General features: G+C 63.8%; 2 protein-coding genes across 2 annotated transcripts; one reads left to right on the top strand and one right to left on the bottom strand.

The window, feature by feature from the left end:
* Positions 1 to 4,034: 4,034 nt before the first annotated feature.
* MAMDC4 (MAM domain containing 4) lies at positions 4,035 to 14,734 on the top strand. The gene is given in 29 exon segments (XM_074608681.1): positions 4,035 to 4,097; positions 4,099 to 4,243; positions 4,745 to 4,918; positions 5,101 to 5,241; positions 5,514 to 5,659; positions 5,780 to 5,864; positions 6,111 to 6,239; positions 6,461 to 6,607; positions 6,776 to 6,870; positions 7,176 to 7,337; positions 7,964 to 8,048; positions 8,478 to 8,648; positions 8,810 to 8,917; positions 9,130 to 9,261; positions 9,527 to 9,657; positions 9,758 to 9,863; positions 10,170 to 10,286; positions 10,517 to 10,651; positions 10,766 to 10,896; positions 10,974 to 11,190; positions 11,511 to 11,648; positions 11,761 to 11,882; positions 11,999 to 12,089; positions 12,392 to 12,538; positions 12,843 to 12,977; positions 13,238 to 13,365; positions 13,462 to 13,576; positions 13,698 to 13,873; positions 14,446 to 14,734. Coding segments are annotated over 29 exon segments (3,720 nt in total). The 3' UTR covers positions 14,494 to 14,734.
* A 1,479-nt stretch (positions 14,735 to 16,213) lies between these two features.
* On the bottom strand, positions 16,214 to 19,367 carry EDF1 (endothelial differentiation related factor 1). Its single transcript, XM_074608680.1, has 5 exons — positions 19,201 to 19,367; positions 18,978 to 19,029; positions 17,770 to 17,930; positions 17,042 to 17,135; positions 16,214 to 16,456 (listed from the first exon to the last, which is right to left on the bottom strand). The coding sequence occupies exons 1-5, from the start codon at positions 19,276 to 19,278 to the stop codon at positions 16,395 to 16,397; spliced, it is 447 nt and encodes a 148-aa protein (XP_074464781.1). The 5' UTR covers positions 19,279 to 19,367; the 3' UTR covers positions 16,214 to 16,394.
* Between the last annotated feature and the right edge of the window lie 668 nt (positions 19,368 to 20,035).

Genomic DNA, 20,035 nt, shown 5'->3' with positions numbered 1-20,035 from the left:
GCTGCTTGTGTGGTCACACCTCCATGGCTCCCCCGGGTCTGGGTTGCACCCCCTTACAGCAGGAATGACCCCCCCCAGGTTTCCAGTCCTTCGTGGAGGACCTGACCCCGGAGCTGGCAGGGTCTGGGGTGGGGACAGCAGAAGGCGCGTCAGGATTTGCCTTGGGAAGGGCTGAGGCAGATGGGGAGAAAGCGATGGGTCCCCACACCTGGTGGCGGGAAGGGCAGGGTGGTCCTGAGGGAAGGACCACCCTCATCTCCTGCTGGGGGGCAGCCGAGCTGCCCGGGAGCGTGGTGTGGAAGAATGTGACCGTTCCCACGCCAGCAGGTGGTCACACCTTGAGGGAGAGCATCCTCCTTGACTTCAGCCCTCCAGATGGCCAGGGCTGGCTCCTGCCCCTCAGTATTTCCCAGGGAGACTCTTCGTTTGTATTTCCAGTGAGGAGCAGGGTGGGGAGACTGGGAAAAGCTGCTGGAGCCTTCAGTGGCAGGAGAGCTTGGGGGAGATGCGCAGGTCGCGTTGGCCGGGTGGATCGCTCGATGGCTGTCCCATACAAGGTTGGGGCTGGAGGAACCTCACCTCCCCTGGTCCCAGCCCCATTTCATTTGTCACGCTGCGATCCTGTGTGCTCTCGGCTCCTGCCTGGCTGCTTTGCCGGCTGCTGCCCCCCTGTTTTCGCCTCTTGCCGTTGGGGATGTGGGCTACCTGGGGAGGAGACGGTTCCTCTGTACCCGGAGCTGTGCAGGGGTAGCACGACCTGCTAAAGCTCGGCCCCTGTGCCCAGTGTCCTGCCCCGAACTCAAAAGGCAGGTGATGGATGGGGATGAGCTTCGTGGGCCGGGCTGGGGGTGCAGGGCCCACTGCCTGGCTGGTGGCCCGGGGGCTGGAGCTGTGTCCCCTGCGGAGGACAGTGCCCAAAGCCATCGCCAGCCCTGCAAGGGGGAAGAAAGCTGGGGGCTAAGCCCAGGTACCCTGAAGACACATGAGGTCGCACTGCGCCTCTAGAAAAACAGCTCTGCTGTGCCTAGACCTTACCTCCTGCGGGGTGTTGACCATCTCCCCCGTGCTGGGGTGAATGTCACCCAGCGGTTGTGCATGCACTGAACACTGGTGGCTGTTAGGTGACAAACCCGGGGCGGGGGCTGATTGCCTTGCATTGGTCGCACGGAGCAGCACAGCTGCCCTTTGAGTCATGGAATCGCAGAGCTTGGAGGCACCTTGGAGATGTCCTGTCCATCCCCCCGCCCCGGCAGAGCCAGCTCCAGCAGGTTGCTCAGGGCTGTGGCCGGGTGGGTTTTGGCTACCTTCACAGATCGAGACCCCACAGCAGCCTGGGCAACCCGCTCTGGTTTTGACAACCCTCACGGGGAAAAAAAAGTTGTTTTTCTTAAGATGAAGTGGCGTTTAATGGTGTCACTTTGTTCTTGTCTCTCGTCCTTTACGGGGCACCGGCTGCTCAGAAGAGGCTGGGTCCTTCCCTGTGCTCCCTCCCGTCAGGTCTTTATACACATGGGTGACAACCCCCTGGGAAGTCCAGTCCCTTCACCGTTGTCACGGTGCCAGCTGGATCTGCTCCAGCATGCCCACATCTCTCGCACTGGGGGCCCGGCATCCCCCTGTGCCTCCCCTGTGCAGAGGGGAGGGCTCAGAGCTGCTGGAGATGCTCTGCCTGCGGTGCCCAGGAGACCGGTGGCTGCTTTGCCAGAGGCTGCGGCGCTGGCTCCTGGTCAGCTTGGTGCCTGCCAGGTTTCCGGGGAAGGGCAGGGTCCTGCCTGCAGGTGCTGCCGGCCCTGGGTGCCCAGGCTGGGAGGGCGCAGGGTTGCCAGCCTCCGCCTGCCCCGGCTCGCGCTGGGGGGAAGGAGCTGAACCCAGTGTTTTACTGCACCTGATGCAATCGTGCTGCAATCTGCTGTCCAAGGCCACCGGCTAGGAGGGGACAAACCTCCGCGCTCAGCCCTCAGCAACGGGGGCCCATCTCTGTGTACGGGGGCTGCCGGCAGGAGAGCTCCCCTGGGGCAGTCCCGGCCCCACGGGTCCTGGCAGCAGCTTCCCCTGCCCAGGTGGGGAAACTGAGGCTGGGCAGTGGCTGCCATCACCAGGCAGCCCCGGTGGCACCCTGTGGCGGCTCTGGCTGCCGAGCCACGCTCCTTCTGGACTGAACAGCTCATACTGGGGCTCTGCCGGGGTTGATTTCCCCCGGGGGTGACCTGGTTGTGGCCTTAGAGCTGTGCCCCTTTGCCCCGCAGCGGCCACGAGCTGGGCGCTGAGACGCTCCTGCCAGATGGAGCGGTGCAGGCAGGGGTGAGGGCTGGCCCCGCAGATGGCACCTCTGTGTCCCCAGGGCCAGGAGCTGCCTGCTGAGGCGGGGGAGAGGCAGCCGGAGGCTGGGGAAGGAGGGCTGCAGGCAGCCTGCCAGGCTCTGCGCCGGCCTGGGCACCCTCCCAAAGCGGCTGCTGCACAGACCGCGTGGAGCAGCGGGAACACGGGGCTGCCTGGCTGCTGTGCCCGGGCTGGGCAGGATGAGATCCCCCCTGTCCTGCCTGCCCCCGGGGGGTCCCTGGGCACTGCCCTGGTGGGTCCCTAGGCTCGGCTGGAGCCCAAGCTTTCGGCAAAGCCAGCTCAGCTGGGTGCTGGGACAGGCTGCTCCTTCTGTATGTCCTCCTTGTCCCTGCCTCCTCTCCCAGCCTGTCCCAAGTCTCCAGACAGCTGGAGTTTTGTTCTGAATTTGAAGCTCCAACGTTTTTATGTCTAAACACCCCCAGTCCTAAGGATCCTGCTTGCTGCGGCTCTCCATTGCCCGAGTGCATCACGACCCCTTCCTGGCTCTGGGTCACTCCTGGCACCCCATTCCCACTTCGCCCAGCACAGCTGCCTTCCCTGGCCGGGCTGCACCCAGCTGCCAGCCCGTGCCCTGCGCCCCAAGGCTCTCCCGCTGCTCCTTACGCTCAGGGACTGTTTCTCCCTGTGGTCAGGCATGACACAGCCCAGGCAGCTGGCACGGCATGGCCCCCACGCCCCGGCAGAGGTGCCAGCTTCTCTCCGACTGGCAGCATGGCTGGCTCAGCAGGAAGAAGTGGCCTTTTTCCTCGCCGAGCTGGTTTGTGCCACCAGACCATGCAAGCTGGCCCCATCCCGGGCAGAGCAGCACCCGGCATCTCAGCCTGGTTGGAAAAGAGGGGCTGGAGAAGAGGGGTTCGGTGGGGAAAAGCAGTCGAAGGTCTCCTGGGGACGCACAGCTGCCAGCTCGCGTGATGCTGGCAGCGGTGCCGGGCGGCAGGACCACGGGTGACCCGTCCCAGCCCGGCAAACCGCCTCGCCATAAACCCACTGTTGGGGCTGGGAAGCCGATAACGGCGGGGCTGAAGTCCAACACGGGGCAGATTCCAGCCCTGGGCTCGCTGTGTGACCTCCCCACCGGCCCTGTGCCTCTCTGGGCTCTGTTTTACCCTCGCCGTGGCCCGGAGGCCCAGATGGCCGGGCAAGCGGTGTTCGCCCTCCTGCTGCTGCTGCTGGGTGAGCTCTGCCGACACGGGGTCGCGCTGCGGGGAGGGAAGGGGGCGCGGCGCTGGCTGCTCTGCTCTGTCCTTCCCCAGAGCGGGCTCCCATGGGCTCCAGGGGGGGCTGCGCTGTCCTGGGGGGGGTCTGTGGCAGATGCAGCCCAGCAAAACCCTGCTTTGGGCTCCGCTGGCGAAGCTCAGCCCTACATTGCCCGGGAGGAGCCGCCAGCACTGGGCTGGGTATTACCAATGGCTTTGCTCAGCGTGGGGAGGAATATGACCAAATTTTCCTGTTTCCCCCCAAAATGGGTGCCAAGATTCAGAGCAGGGGTGTGATAGAGCCGACTGGAGGGTTGGTGCGCCAGCCCCAGCAGGCTCTGGCACCATGAGGGTGCGCGGGAGCAGGGCTGGTGGTGGGACATGGCAAAGGTGGAGATAGGGGTGGTGTGGAGTGTGGGGGTCCCGTCCCAGGGCTGCTGCTGCTGCTGAGAGCTCAGTGTCCCCCCGGCAGAGTCCCAAACCGGGGAGCCCAGACAAATGTCACCCGTAAGTCATGTGTGCCCTCTGTCACCTGCTGCGGGCACTGTGCCCGGATCCTCACCGGGTTTTCAGCCGCGTTGTCTCTCCCGTAGCCGGGACCATCCTCCCCAGTTGGTCCACGGTCGTCAACAGCTGCAGCAGCGCGGCCGAGCGGCTCTGCGACTTCGTCTGCGACTGCAGCGACTGCTCCGATGAGAACCAGTGCGGTGAGTGCCTGGGCCCCCCCGCCCCCCCGGCCCCGCTCCCAGACCCTGCTCCTGGGGCAAGAGCTTGCGGTGGAGATGGGGGCACCATGGGTGCAGGACCCCAGGGAGGGTGCAGGATCCCAGGGAGGGTGCAGGTCCTCCAGGTGGGCGCAGGTCCCCAGGGTGGGTGCAGATCCTTGGGGTGGGTACAGGTCCCTGGGGTGGGTACAGGTCCCTGGGGTGGGCATAGGTGCCTGGGCTGGTGGCAGGTCCCTCGGGGTGGGCCAGGTCCCCAGGCTGGATGCAGGTCACCTGGGTACGTGCAAGTTCCCCAGGTGGGTGCAGTACCCCAGGGTGGGAGCAGGTCCCTGGGATGGACACAAGCCTCCTGGGGAGGTGCAGCTACCCAGGATGGGTACAGGACCCCAGGGTGGGTGCAGGTCCCTGGGGTGGGTGCAGGTCCCCACGGTGGGCGCAGCGCGGACCCAGCCCTGCCCTGACCCCCCGTCTGCCCGCCCTCAGGGTACCTGCGGGGCTCAGCAGTGCTGGGCACCCCTTTCACCTGCGATTTCGAGGAAGGCGATTGCGGCTGGCAGGACGTGAGCACCTCGACTTACAGATGGGTGCGGGGCAGGGCCAGCCTGGCTGCATGGGACATGGGGCCCCACTCAGACCACACCGTGGGCACCGACCTGGGTAAGTGGGAGCCGCTTGGCTGGTGAGTGGGCTCCGGGCACCCATGGGTGCCCTGAAGCCAGGGTGCTGGGACACCCATCCTTGTAGGAGCAGACCCATGGTGGGGCAGGAGCTCTGCTGGCCATGGCTCTGGTGCCATCCCATGGGGCTGCAGCCGCTGCTCTGCTCTCTGCCCTCACCAGGGTGGTTCATGGTGACGGTGTCCCCTCCGGCAAAGACCGCGGCCACAGCCTGGCTCAGGTCACCGGTGATGCGGGAAGCGGCTGCCACGTGTGAGATCAGGGCCTGGTACCACCTCTCGGGAAGCGGTGAGGGTGCCCACGGCGGGCACGGCTGGCTCTCGGGGAACTGGGCACAGGGAGGTGACAATGGGGGGCAGTGGCGAGGGACGGGACAACCTGCCCCCATGGCAGGGACAGAGCCACCAGCACGTCAAGATGGATCCTTGCCATCCCGCTCACCTCTCCATGCTCTGCACACAGACCTGGCAGGACCCGGGGGTCCCGGCTCTGGTCCCCAGAGGGGGCAGGGCTCAGTCCCCATGGGTACCCCGGGGTGCCCACTGCCGAGGGCCATGTTTTGGGGCTCCCCACAGGGCTCAACCAGACGGAGCAGCCGGTGCTGCGCCTGGCCATGGCGTACAGGGATGAGGTGGTGGGACTGTGGCAGAGCCCCGGGCGCGGAGGCGAGGGCTGGCACCAGCTGGTCGCCTACCCGGGCCGGATCGCGGGGCAGTTCCAGGTGAGACAGGGCCATGTCGGTACCCGGGCACTGCCCCCATGTCCCTCACCGGGAGCTAAGGATGTCTGGGGAGCTTGGGCAGGTGCTCAGCTTGTGCCATCCCTGGCATCTTGTCGGCAGCTCATCTTCTCCCTGACACAACCGCCGGCATGCGGGGCACAGCTGGCTCTCGACGACGTCATCTTCAGGAACTGCGGCTTGGAGGGTGAGTCCCACGTTCACAGGGGTGAGACACCGGCCGGGATCCCCAGGGAAACTGGTCTGGGCGTTGCACCTGGGGGGGCTCTCCTGCTGCCCGCTGGCTCTTGGGTGCATCTGCCTGGCCGGGGCATGGGTCAGGTAGCAAACCCTGTCCCTCGAGCAACCCAGGGAAGGATGTGGGGGGAGCCCAGCGTGTGCTGGGGTCCCCGTGGGGCTGGCCGGGTGCTGACGGTGTGTCCCACCGCCCCAGAGCCAGGGCAGCAGGTCTGCGGGGCGGAGGAGAGACGCTGCAAGCGGGGGTCCTGCCTGGCACAGCACCGCTTCTGCGACAACACTGACGACTGCGGAGACGGCTTGGATGAGGACCCCGTGCAGTGCCGTGAGCATCCCTGGCCCCGGGACCGGCCCCCTGTCCGCACGTCAGGGCTGAGGGTCTGCGTCGGTGGGGCAAAGCCGGGCTGTGGGGCTGGCAGGGGTCACCTCAGCTCTGCCCCGTGGCTGTGCGGCCAAAGGGACAAAATCACCCGGATGGTTTTATGGAGGGGTCAGCCCATCACAGGGACCTCCCTGGGTCACTCTGCTCTGCCTCCCTCCCTGCAGAGAACTTTTCCCACTGCTCCTTTGAGGGCGGTCTCTGCAGCTGGAAGGCAGAGGACGGGCAGACAAAGTGGGAGAGGAACACGAGCCTGAGCCTGGGGACTGGGTACAGCGTCCCCCCCCGGGACCACAGCAGGAACAGCAGGGCAGGTATGTGGCCAGGCACTGGCACCCCAGGGTCCCTGGGGTAGACATGGCCTCCAGCCCCTGGGCTAACGTGTGCCTGGGCTTGGCTTAAGGCCGTTGCCGGGAAAACAGCACCTTGTACCCGCACACCCGGCCCAGCACCGCTCAGCTTCTGCCCGGTGTCTCCCACAGGTTTTTTCCTCTACGTGAGCGACACCTCGGCCGCGGGGGCCAGCGGCACAGCGCAGCTCAGCAGTCCCATTTTCCAGGCCACCAACTCCTGCTCCGTGAGTCACAGCCGGGATTCCGCGTCTCGCAGCCTGTGTGGGCACAGTGGTGGCAGGCGACAGGGTCCTCAGCCGTGGGGACCCCCGCACGGGGCTGGGGCTGCGGTTGGCCCTTTGCTGGGGGTGGGCAGAGGGTTTTTGGGGGTGGTTTGGTGGCTTCTCCGGTGCCTGATGGGAGCCCTGAGCGCCTTCGGCCCCACCTTCGTCAGCATTCGGTGGGGTGGCAGCCGCTCCGTGGGATGCAGGGGGGGGTGCGTACCCCTGCCCAGGGCTTCGGGGCTCACTCACCCCCTCCCCATCCCCAGCTCGTGCTGTACTGCTACCTCCACGGCTCAGCCACCAGCAGCCTCAGCATCTCCTATGTGACCAACTCCACCACCAAGCACCTGGTGAGGGAGAGGATGGGGGACCTGGGCAGCTCCTGGGTCCGGGAGAGAGTGGACTTCAAAGTGACCGAGAGCTTCAAGGTGGGCTGGCGCCATGCTGGGGCGAGCTGGGCTTGCCTGCAGGGCAAGGGACACAGAGGGCACAGGGTCACCCCCAGTGTGCACCCGTGGGCCCGGGAGTAGGGGTTGACCCTCCTAGTCCTGGCATAGGCCACCCTTGTGTCCCTGTGCCCGCACCTACAAATCCCCCTACCAGCCCCCCCCCTCCCAGCCAGGGACTGCCCCACTGGAAGGGGGTGGGGGGGTGTCTTCATCCATCCCATGTCCCCCCATGCCTTCCCACTGTCCTGTCTGCTATGCCCCGTGGCCACCCCCACCCCCAGACCCCCTCCCAGCTGGCTCTGGAGGGCACCCCAATGGCACCCTGAGGGCACCCAACAGCACCCCTGGGCAGCCGCAGCCACAGCTGTGTGCAGGGGCAGCACCGTCACCCCAAGGCTACCCCACGCACCCCTTCCAGCCGCGGCATCGCCCCTGCTGCCACCGAGCCCCTTCCCAGGGGAAGCTGTGTCGGCCGATCAGAGGAGCTGGGCTCCCCCTGTCCCGTGGCTCCCCAGTGCTCCCCCCCGTGCCCAGCACCACTGCCTGTCCCCTCTGTACTTGTGCAGACCCCATGTTGATGTTGCTGGCACGGTGCTTCCCCGCAGGTGCTGATTGAGGGGGTGGCCAGCAGCGCGGGGACTGTGGCCATCGATGACCTGATCCTCTCTCCGGGCTGCAAGCCGATGCAGGGTGAGCTGGAGGGTGGCTGTCCCCCACCCCTGCTCCAGCGTGGGCAGGGGTCCCCAGGTGTCTTGTGCCCATGGCACCATCCTTAAAGGACCGACTGCAGGGTCTGCCTGTCCCTCCGCTCCTCATGGTGACCATCCTGGGCACAGCATGGCAGGCACTTGCGCTGGGGCTTGCAGCCCAGGTTGCCTGGTGTCCTCGTCCTGCAGCTGTTACGCTCCATCCCCTGTGCCAAAACCTGCTGCCCAAGCCGTGTCACACAAGCAGCTACCCGCTCCGTCCCCTCCGTCTGGTGGCAGCAGGCAGGGCAGGGCAGGGATGGGGCTGGGGGAAAGGGAGAGCAGGGAGATGGTTGGGGACAGGGACACGGGACCACGGCTTGAAGGGGTGACACCGGTGACGCTGCCGGTCCCTCTCACCACCACTCTCCAGCCCAGGGTGGTTCACCATCAGACAACACCTCGACCACGCTGCCGAGCCAGACGCGTGCCGCCCCCTGCACGGCCGAGGAGGTGGCCTGTGACAGCGGGGACTGCATCAGCGCGGAGCTGGCCTGCGACTTCGCTGAGACATGTGCCGACGGCTCCGACGAGAAGCGCTGTGGTGAGAGCCACAGGCGACCCCCAGCTCCCCGGTAGCCAGGCAGCACAGGGGACCAGGGCAGGGCGACCTGGGCACTCCTTGGCACGGCGGGGGGACATGGGTGCCCACGCGGCCCCCGGGAAACATGGTGGCCCGATGGGGCTGAGCCTGGGTTTTTGCAGGAGCCACCACCTTCGAGGCGGGGGCTGGAGGCTGGCACGACGTCAGCGTGGGGCGGCTGCGCTGGGGCGTGCAGAGGGCCACTGAGGCTGCCAACACCGTCCTCACAGGTGAGGCTGTTCCCACCACCGAGACAACGCGCTTTGGTCCCCAGCACCGCGGGGGCTCCCAGGGCGCAGGGACCCCACGCTCCTGCCCCGCTGGGGTAGGCGGGTGCCGTGGTGGGAGGCGGGGGGTGATGCCCAGGCAGGGTGCTGGGCTGGGGGTGCTGACAGGGACGCAGGACCCCTGCCCTGACCTCTCATGTCGCTTCCGTGCCCAGGCGCTTTCCTGGCCCTCCAGGCAGGAGAAGGACAAGCGATGGCTGCTGCCAAGGCACGCACGCCTCTGCTGGGCCCCTCTGGCCCTGCCTGCGCCATGGAGATGAGCTACCACATGCACCACAGCCCCCAAGGTAACCCCCGTGCCCAGCCCCGGGGTCCCCTGCCCGCTCCCTGTCCCACCCTGGCAAAGGGCAGAGCCCCCCACACCCGCCTGCCTTTGCTGGCTCTCCCAGCCCTGCTCTGCCCCATCACACTGTCCTGGAGCCAGGGTGTCCCTATCCCCACCCCTGTCCCCTGTGGCCATGGGCTGGGCAGGTGCTGAGGCACTGGGGGGGCTCCAGGGGGTGGCTGGGGGCTGCTGGTCCCCGTGGCTTCCACACCGCCTCTCCTGCGCAGGCTTCCTCGCCGTCAGCATCACGGATCACACCACCGGCACCACCCACCTGGCCTGGCACACGTGGGGACACGCTGGCACAGCTGAGGGACGTGTTCGTGTCCTGCTGGGGGAGAGGACACGGCCCTTCCAGGTGCGCCCAGGGGCACAGGGACCAGCCTGGTCGGCTACTGGCAGGGCAGTGCCGGCCCTGACAGGCACCCTGCGTCTCACCGCCGCCACGCCGCCCCCAGGTCGAGCTGCTGGGGCTGGTGGATCTGCAGGACTCGGGGAGCGCCGCCATCGACAATGTGACATTCGTGCAGTGCCACCCCGATGCGGTGCCATCAGAGGCCGCGGGTACAGCCAGGGGCACATGGGCAGGGAGGGCGGATGCGAGCAGGGGGGACCCCGGCCCCCCACCCGCAGAGATGGGTGCTGCTCCCACAGGGGCTGCCTGGTGACTGTCACTCTGTCCCCAGCCCACGGGACAGGACCGAGGTGCAGAAGTCCTGAGCACCCGCCCTGCGCCAGGGTGCTCGCACAGGGCAAAGTCAGGGAGTGGGGCCAGGGAGCAGAGGGAAAGGGATGTTTTGGGGACCTGTTTGCTTTTGGGGTGCCTTATCGCCACTCCCTCTCCCTCCACGGTCACCTCTCTCCTGCCAGAGCTGTCCTGCAACTTCGAGAGGGGCACGTGCGGCTGGTACCAGGATCAGTCCAGCGACTTCAAATGGGTCCATGGCACGGGGCAGGGGCAGGGCTCTGACCACACCACTGGCTCGGGTAAGGGGCTGCCTCCTCTCCCGGGGACCCCGGGCGGCCCAGGGGACCCCTCAACCTCCCCTCCCCAGGGCTGGCACGTTCCCTGCGCACCCCAAGCAGCCCCACGCCTGTGAGGCGAGCTCGGCTGGGGCAGCCCGGAGGCCCCCGCATCTGGGACCGGGGTGCGGGTGTTGCAGCTCAGGGCACCCATGTTCCGTGTCCCCTCCACCTTGGCTGTCCCCAACACTCAGGCTACTTCTTGGCTGCGGACCCCTCTGCGCCGTGGAGCCGCGGGCAGCGGGCGCAGCTCGTCACCTACCGCCAGCAGCCCGCCGCCGCCCCACGCTGCCTCTCCTTCTGGTACCGCCTGGCCGGCCCGCAGATCGGTACGCAGCCCCATGGCATCCTCCCGGGGATGCCCCAGCCAGGCTCCGCTCCCCTGGGGACTGCGGCGTCCCCAAGGGGTGCAGGACGGCTGCCTGATGCTCCCCTCTACCCAGGCACCCTGAACCTCAAGCTGCGGCTGGAGGGAGCGGAGGAGACGGTGCTGTGGACCCGGCGGGGGACCCAGGGCAGCGTCTGGCACCGGGGACAGGCCACGCTGCCTGCCACAGGCCAGCGGCAGTACAGGGTGAGAGCTGCGTCCCCCGCACGCCCCTGGGTGACGGCAGGGCGCGGGGCCATCTGACACTGCCATCTGGGTGGCAGGTGGCATTCGAGGCTCTGCGGGACGGGTTCCTGGGGGATGTGGCGCTGGACGACCTGGCGCTGACGGCGGGGCCCTGTGGGGCCGAGCTCTCCTGCTCCTTCGAGGCGGATGCCTGCGGGCTGGCAGCCAGCGAGGCGCGTTCCTGGCTGCGGCAGAGCAACGGCACTGGCACCGCCGCCGGCCCCGCGGCCGACCACACCACTGGCACCGCCACAGGTACCAGGGTCACAGCTTGCCGGGGCTCTGATGGAGCCCTCCTGCCTGCCCTGGGTGTCCTGCCTGCCCTCCTGCCTGCACTGAGCACCCTGCCTGCCCTCCCTGCCTGCACTGAGCACCCTGCCTGCCCTCCTGCCTGCCCTGCCCAGGACGTACAGAGGGCACTACTGTATGGGGCTCCCCAAACCTGGAGTTTCCCAGCCCCAGGGCTCCCCAGCCTGGGGGAGATTCCTGACCTGGAGGGGGGACTCCAGCCCCAGCAGTCCCCTGGTGCCGCCCCAGGGACGGGGTTGATGGCGCGGGGGCTTCTCTCCCCACAGGCCATTACATGGTGGTGAGCACAGGCAGGGGCTCCCTGCCTGCGGGGCGAGTGGCTGCCCTCACCTCCCGGCCCTACCAGCCCTCTGCACCCACCCAGTGCCTGGCCTTCTGGTACCAGCTGAGTGCCGGGACCCCAGGTGAGTGCCATGACCCCCCGTGAGGCCCCCGGGGGCATCTCTGGACGAGTGGGGGTCCCACATGGCCTACAGCCTGGAACCGCCCCCCCTCCATGGCGGGTGCCCTGGGCAGGATCTCTCGACGTCTTCGTGGAGCAGAGCGGGGTGAAGAGGAAGGTGATGAGCGTGAGCACCATGGAGGGGGATGCCTGGCACCGCGGCCACGTCACCGTCCAGCCGGATGGGGACTGGCAGGTGAGATGGGGCAGGGTGCCGGGGACCTCACGGCGGGGAGCAGGACAGGCAGCGGTGACAAGGGGAGCGTGGCGGGTGCCGGCCTCAGCGTCCCACCCTGCCCACCCCTCCGGCAGGCCACGTTCGAGGCAGTGGGAGCTGGGGGCGACCGCGGGTACATCGCGCTGGATGACCTGCACGTGTCAGACGGAGCCTGCCCCGAGCCAGGTGAGAGCCCACACCACGGGAGCACCATGGACCGGCCCGGGGTGGGATGGGGGGGATGTGGCACCCCATGGGGGCACATGGCTGTGGAGATGGGAACAGCCTGTCCCATCCATCATGGCTCTGCGGTGGCCACCAGGCGCCCTGCTCCTGCCCTGAGCTTGGCCTGGCCCAAAGCTGGGGGCAGTGGGGAGGGGGCTGGGGGCTGCCCCCCTCCGCCCCAGATGCCCTGTCTCCCACCAGATAGCGCAGGGCACTGGGTGCCCGCGGTGCTGGGTGCATCACAGCCCCCCCTTTTCTCCCAGCGTCCTGTGACTTCGAGCGGGACCTGTGCGGCTGGAGCAGCCCCTCGGACCCCCGCCTGCACGGCTTCGCCTGGGGCTGGAAGAGCGGGGTGCCCCTTGTCAAGTACCCCGGCCCCGAACAGGATCACACCCTGGGCACAAGGGATGGTAGGAGACACCCGTCCCTCCCAGGGCACCATGGCACGGCTCGGGGGGAGGAAGAGGAGCTGGGGATGGATGGGGTCACCCATGAATGTCGCGTCCCCCCCCACCCAGTGCATCCTAGGGGGGCCTTGCTCCACAGCATCCCTGCCCCCTCCTTGCCTGAGAGAGATGGATCGGTCCCAAAGGGAGCGGGGCTGGGGGGGCAATCCTCCAGGCATCGCTCTGGGCATTTTGCAGGGGAGCAGGACATGTGGGGAGGGGGCTGCAGGACAAAGGGACACCCTGTGCTCTGTTCCTACCTGTCCAGGTCACTACGTGCACTTTGACACCAGTGTGCTGGGCTCCGGGGGCACCACTGCCCGGCTGGAGAGCCAGCACCTGCCTGCTGCTGCCGACTCCTGCCTGCGGTTCTGGTACCACATGGACATCCCGGAGCACCTCTGTAAGCACCGCAGGGGCGGGGCGGGGGGGCTGTCGCTGGGGAGGGTGTCAGGAGCCCATGATGGGGCTTGGTCAGGGGCTGCAAACCCCCTCCCCACCCACGCTACCATGGACGCTGAGGTTCAGCTCCGGTGGGGCGGTGGGGATGCCCATTCTTGCTGGGTACCGCCATCCCAGGGGAGGATGGCACAGCCGGGAGGGCCCGGTGGCTCTTGAGGGGCTGCGGGGATGCCAGGGTGCCTGTCCCCCTCCACGTTGCAGCCTGCGGGGAGCTGCGGGTGAGGCTGCACAGTGCGGCGGGGCAGCGCACGGTGTGGAGCGTGGCGGGGCACCGGAGCCGGGGCTGGCGGGGCGGCGTGGTGCCTGTGCAGAGCCACAGCGAGTTCCAGGTGAGTGGGGTGGCCCTGGGGTGCAGGGTGCCCTCCGGGGCTGTGGGGTGCCTTCCCCAGACATCACCCCCCCCCATATCCCATCTCCCGCCACAGATCATCTTTGAGATCACAACGCAGAGGTGGCCGATGGAGGGGACGGTGGCACTGGACGACATTGTGTACAGCTCGGGGAGGGGCTGCCATTCCAGCCCCGAGGTGCCAGTGGAAGGTGCGGGGCTGGTTCTGGCTGTGAGAGGTCAACCCGTCACCACTCGGAGTGCTGGCGCTGAGGGGTGCAAGACCCAGCTCTCCTGGTGAGCTGAGCCTGGCAGCATCTCTTCTCCCTGCAGAGAAATCCTCCAGCAGCTTTGTGACACAGGTGGTGCTCAGTCTCCTCCTGGCCATCATCATCCTGGCGCTGGTGGCCGTCGGAGGCTGGTACTGCCTGAAGCGGCGAGGGCCAGCAAGCGGGACGCCAGCAGAGAGCAACGCTCCCCAGGGCTTCGACAACATCACTTTTCGAGATGTAAGGACAGGGGTGAAGGGCTCTCCTGCTTGCCCCCAGCTGCGCCAAAACAGCATTTTCCTAAAAGCTCAGCAAATCCCGGCAGGCTCCCCCTGAGCCCGCACTATGCCAACATGTCAGGGAGGTGCAAAGGGCTCTGCCTCTTATCTGGCTGCCTGCTAACAAGTGACCCCAAGCTGTAGGACTGACCCCGAAATGCTGCTGCTGCCATCAGGCAGTTGCTCCAGAAAGAGCTGAGGCTGCGATCCTCCTCCCCAGAGCCCTGCAGGGAGCAGGTCATGCAAACATTGCTCATCCTCTTCAAGCCAGCAACTTAAAACCGTGAGAAGCAGCTTAAGCCACAGTTTCCCTTGACGAGTTTGGTGCCACATAATCCCCAGCAGAGCCACTGACCCCAGGACTGACCCCCAAAGAGGGCACGGAGCCCCTCGGGCACGCTGGGCGGTTTGGCTCCTCTGCTGGTTGGTCAGCACACGGGTTCTCCCCTCTGCAGCCTGGAAGAGGTCCTTGTATTTCAAATTAGACACAGCCTACGCTTACTGTAACCGATTCCCGTTCACCTTTCTTTACAGGACAAGGTCATTATATCTCCAGAGCCAAAAGAGGGGAATGAGGTTTGAAATAACAAGCCAGCAGCAGTAATTGCCTACTCACGCCTGCGAGGCGTACACAGGGCAGAGCATCCCCCCGGCAAGACCCCACACTCCAGCAGCCGCCTCCGGCTCTCAGCATCCAACAGCGGGGAGCTGCAGCGGGCGCTCACCCCGGGGTGCCAGCCCCGCCGAGGGACGTGCCACTGCCTCCACTACCTCCATTGCTCGGGAAATTACATTGTTTTTCGTAACATGAATTTTCTGCACCAAGACGTAGTGACATGCCCATGCTTTGCCAGGCGCTGTCAGCAGGAGTTCCTTGCAGTGGCCAACCACGTCCGAGCACGGTCCTGGCCATGGAAGGGGTGAAGCGCGTTGTCCTGGCCCCCCCCCAGGGCTGGGCAGATCAGCAGGTGCTGCACAGGGCATGAGCTCCTTCCCACGCCCGGGATTAGGCACAAGAGCTCCCAGGGCACACAGCTGCCACGGGGAGGAAGGCCAGGGCTTCTGCTGGGTTTGGGGAGGTGGGGGGCAGGGAGCAGAGCGGGGGCACCACACAGCACACGAGGCAGAGCAGCCCTGGCCCCACCACATGGGCGCCCACCTACCACCACACCGCCCACGTGCCTTTCAAAGGTCATTGGGAAAAAGAAAGATGTTCCTGAGGCCCTGGCTGGGCTCAGGGCCAGGGCGCCCCCACCTGCACCCGGGCCACCCTAAGCCCAGGACCCCTCTCTTCCCCCTCCCCAGCTTTCAAAACTTAATTTAATCCTGTGCAGCCCTAAGGAGCCCCCGGCCAAACCCGCCACCCAAGAACAGCAGCAGCCAGACCGGTTTGCATCCCCATTAGGGGATTAGCTCAACCCCCCGAGCTCATCTGGAGGGGATCGGGGTGTCCTGCTTTCCTGGTTTGCCACCGAAACCTGTTTTTCTTCTTGCCCTGCCACAGACAACTCTCCCTTCAGCTCTGTCCCACTTAGGTTACGCCACGCAGTCACCAAGCGCTGTCCCCACAGCTCCACCATGGCACTGGCCCACAGGAACGAGCCCCTACCTCGTTGTGCTCGTGGGAGCCAGGGAAGGGCAGAGGCGAGACACAAGGAGGGCTCTGGCTTCATGGAAATGCCCAACCAAGCGTGTCCACATCCACCTCGCTCTGTAGAACCCCACAGGCTCCGCTCACCTCCGCACACGACAAAACCACAGGACTGATTTCATCTCTGGGCCGCCAGCCAAAGCTGCAGTCCTCACCGCCGGGGAAAGGGGCAGAGCAGCCAGGAAAGCTGCAACAGCACCCGCCCATGCCCCAGACACTCCAGGTAGTCCCACTAATTACGCTTCCCAAAGGAAGAGGGTGCTGCAGCTCCGCTCACACCCCAGAACAAAAATTTACTGCCAGCTGGTAAACACGCAGCAAGTACCCTGTGCAACTGAAGGGTATCAAACTTTATTATAGATCTCTTTAAAACAGGCTGGAAGGAACAAACAAAAATGTCATTGTGATGCAGTGACTGAGTCATCATTTCAAATGCAGACACTGATCAACCCCCAACTCTCCCAAATTATTTATATATAATATATCCCACCCATCCCACAATTTTTTCCAATTAAATGATCGCATTTCAGACCACCCCAAGTGTCTTAACCTTAGCTGCTTCTAAACACCAAGACGCACATGTTTTTTCAGATGCGGTATTTTTTTGGGTTTAGTTCCTCAATCTCTGGAAAGGAGGAAGGAAAAACAAAATCAGGAAAATCGCTTCTTTAAGGTTGCCTTTTTACAGCAGGTACAGATTCGGCAGATTTCCCCCCCAAAGCAAGTCTGAAACCCTCTTGTTCAGCTTGGCAATACGAAGAGAGATTCTGGTGGTTAAGGAGAACCAGCCAGACGAGATCAGTCTGGACAAACTGATTTCGAGGCTTTGGTGTCATTTCCCTTTGGGGCCAGTTTCCAGCGGTTTTCCAATATCCTTCCCACGCAGTTTAAGGCCTGGAATAAGACAAAGGAGACGACCACCATCAGCGGCCATCAGCACTCCATCACCCACCTGGTAATTTTATTTCCGCGTATTTTTGCTACAAGGAAGAAAACATCCAAAAAAGAGGGCAGGGGAACCAGAGTTAGGGAGAACTCTGCTTTAGTTTCTAGGAGCACCAGACTATTTTCAGACAAAGCTCCGACTCTTGCTTGTGCACCGTCTTCCCAGAGAACAGTGTCTGAACTGGCCTAGGAGAGTAACATCAACACTAGTGGCTGCAAGATACCTTCCCGAGGATAATCAGGCCTTCACGGGTCTCAGTATTTCATTGATTTTGGGGGGGAGCATACAGGGGTGGTCCCCAGGGCACGGCTCCACACATGAAGATGAAGAACAAAGGAAAAAAGAGCTCTGAGTTCTGGTTTCAGTCAGCAGATCCAAGTGTTATCAGAACACAGCTTACTGACACCACACCCACAATAACCTACAGCCAAGCAACTTCCTGACATGGAAAATATAAGTAAAGTAAACCAAAACATCCCTCCTAGGCACCGAAAACATTGCCATTATTTTTGAAGTCATCTTTCTTAACTTACCAATGGCTCTTTCGATCTTGCCCATAACCTGGTTATTGGGGATTGCTCTTCCTGATTCGTAGTCAGCAATAACTTGTGGTTTTTCATTTATTTTCTAGGAAGAGAGGATGTGTCTTAAACACTGGCTCCATACACAGCAAACACTCAGCACCAACCCCCCACAACTCACACAGATAAGTAACAGCCTCTAATGATGCCAGGATCGGAAGACAGAGTGCTACTTCCAGGCTTACTCCATCACCACTATCACCTCCCTACACTATTTGAGTGTCACAGCGACGCTGACACCAATCATGGACAGCCTCCTACCTCCCTCCGCCTCCCAGGAGGAGCAGTAGCACTACATATTGCTATTCCTTAAGAGAGCAGCGAGCTCCTGAACGCTGCATCAGGCCCAGATGGTACACAAAAGCCTCACGGCAGTGGTGAGTTGACAGGAGAGGGAAAAAAAAAGCCTCCTACCAGCTCACCAGCAGCAGCTACGCCCCGTCTCCAAGCAGGTGTTCAAGGCCTGCACAGATAAACCCCTAAAACATCTCCCAGATGACTAATGTTGCCTGGAGATCAGACATCAGAGATGTTGCGTTCACCAAACTTTCTGCTCATGATACCATCCCACTGCAGCTGCCCATCAGGGGACAGGAAAAGTGTCCACCTTTGCCTCGAGGTACCTAAACCTGCCTCAGGAGAGCGGGAGCAGAGGCTGGTGGGCCCCGGGCCGTACTCACTGTGGCCAAGTCCTTCTGCGTCATGCCCTTGCTCTGTCGGCCCTGCTGGATCACTTTGCCCACCTCCAGCGGAACTCTGTCATGGTGCAGCTCTTCTGTTTCTCGGTCGAGCTTGGCCGTGTTCTTTGTAATAAAGTGTTGTTTGTTTTGGCCTGCTGCCCCTATCATTCAAAGCAAGAACAAAAAAAAAAAAACAAACCAAGGACAAACAAAACAAGGCTCAGAGCTGCGCCAAAAAGTATCAAAACGCTTTTTGTAAGCACTCAGCTGCCCAGGATCCCAGGGAGCTTTCAAGATTTCAACATGCCAACATCTGCACTAATCTCAACCAGATCCTGTCCACCAGAGAACATGTTACCTTAATCCCGTTAAAGTCGATGTCTAAACACAGCCATGCAGAGCCCTCCCCTTTCGCTACTTCACATCTGAACTTCACTCCAGATAGGCAAGATCTTGCTACTGCTTGTGGATTTAATATTCAAACTATTCTGGACACACATGTTTGTGCTACGGCATGTGTGGAGGTTAATATTTGAACTTGTATCTTGTTTGCTCAGGTATAAGGCAGTGTGAATAAGTGGCTTTTAATCAATTTTCTGATGCCTTTTATATGTAAACTTTAACCCTACTTAGCTTTGCTGAAAGCCCAAGGTTCAAAAACACGCTATTTGTTTTGTCTCATTAGTTACAGTATTTAAGTCATAGTTTGGATCCTTTCTCTCACATTAGTCTCTGACGTTCAGTCTCTTGATCAAGCTGACTAAAATCTCGTGCAAAGATCACAGTTTTCTTTATTTCCAACCATCATAATCTCATCCCTACGTTGAGAGAACCTGATAATTTACCTTGGACAGGAAACAGGGAATTTTTAAAGACGGAAGATACGCAGTCACTGAAATCCTTAAGCATACATTGTCAACAAGAGAAATAAGCTGCGAAAATGGGGAGTTTTGCGATCACGAAAGCTCTTCCAAGACCTTTGCAGACACTAGCCAGCGCGCAGCTCTGGGCAACCAGAAACTCACAGCTGGCTACAAGAGAGCGCTCCCCCTTTTCCCCAGGGCGCTGCCCCCCCTTCCCAGTGATTCTCAGCTCTACGCAGCCCCAATTAGAACAACTTTTAGCTTAGCTGGAAGAAGGGTGTGTGCTGCCTTCTATCCCCCCCCTACCCCCCAGGCTGAGGGGGAGCCAGGCCACTGGATACCCACACTTCTTGGAGGTCTCCACATCCTCTCCGCGCCGCTGGGCCGCCAAGATGGCCTGGGGAGGGGAAAAGGGGCCGAGGTGAGGGCTTCGCTACCCGGAGTCGCCCCCTCAGCATGGGCCGCAGGCTCGCCCGGGCCTCGGCCGCAGGCCAAGCCTGCGGCCGAGGCCCGGGCGAACCTGCGGCCTAAGGTCTAGGCCGCTCCCCGCCGCCAGTCCCCCGCTGACCTGCTTGGACTTGGCCTGGGCCGCGCTGGGGCCCTTCTTGCGCAGCACCGTGACCGTATCCCAGTCGCTCTCCGCCATGGCACCGGCACCAACCCCGCCCGCCGCCGCGCCCGCCGCTCAGGGGGCTGTGGGGAGGGGGGGCCCGCAGCCCAACGCCCGCCCCCCGCCGGCCGCCGCGCTCGCCGATAGGGCGGCGCCCACGCCACTCAGGAATGGAGGGCGCTCAATAGCGGGCGAGCCGGGCGTGACGTTATTGTTCGTAATAGGTAGAGAAACCTAGCAATCAGCCTCCTCGCTATTCGATTGGTGAGTGTGCACGCCAGGCTGGAGGTGGGCGGGGCATGCGGCCGTGCCCTCTGAGAGGCTGCTGCTGCTGCCAATAAACCGCTGCCGAGAAGGGATTGGCTAAAGCTGCGGCGCTGTCAGAATTCTTGACCAATAGCTGCGCCCGGCTGGGCGGAGCCGAATATGCGCTGAGTCGGTGCTTCGCGGCGGGTAGGGACGCCATGGTGGCTGCTGTCCGTCCGGCCCGCTCGCCGCTGCTGCGGTTCTCGGACGGCCCCGGGCGCCGAGGACCCGCCCAGGCGGCAGCTGGCGGGGGAAGGCGCCGTGGGACCTTCCCGCCCGCCCGTACCTCCGCGCAGGGGGGGCCTGGGGCGGGGGGGGGGCATTTCCACTGCCCGCCGGTGGATGAGGCGGGTATCGCGGGAAGGCCCATCCTTCCCGGGGACCGGGGTTCCCCTCGGGCAAGGCGGAGCAGGCGCAGTCCCGCTCCCGGGCAGCACTGGCCCTCGGGTTGGGGCGGCCCCTTGGCGGCAAAATTCACCAGTTTGCG

Source organism: Larus michahellis, chromosome 15 (assembly GCF_964199755.1).
Source record: "Larus michahellis chromosome 15, bLarMic1.1, whole genome shotgun sequence".
Lineage (NCBI taxonomy): Eukaryota > Metazoa > Chordata > Aves > Charadriiformes > Laridae > Larus > Larus michahellis.
Note: the sequence above shows the minus strand (reverse complement) of the source record. Positions and strands in the feature narration are given on the sequence as shown.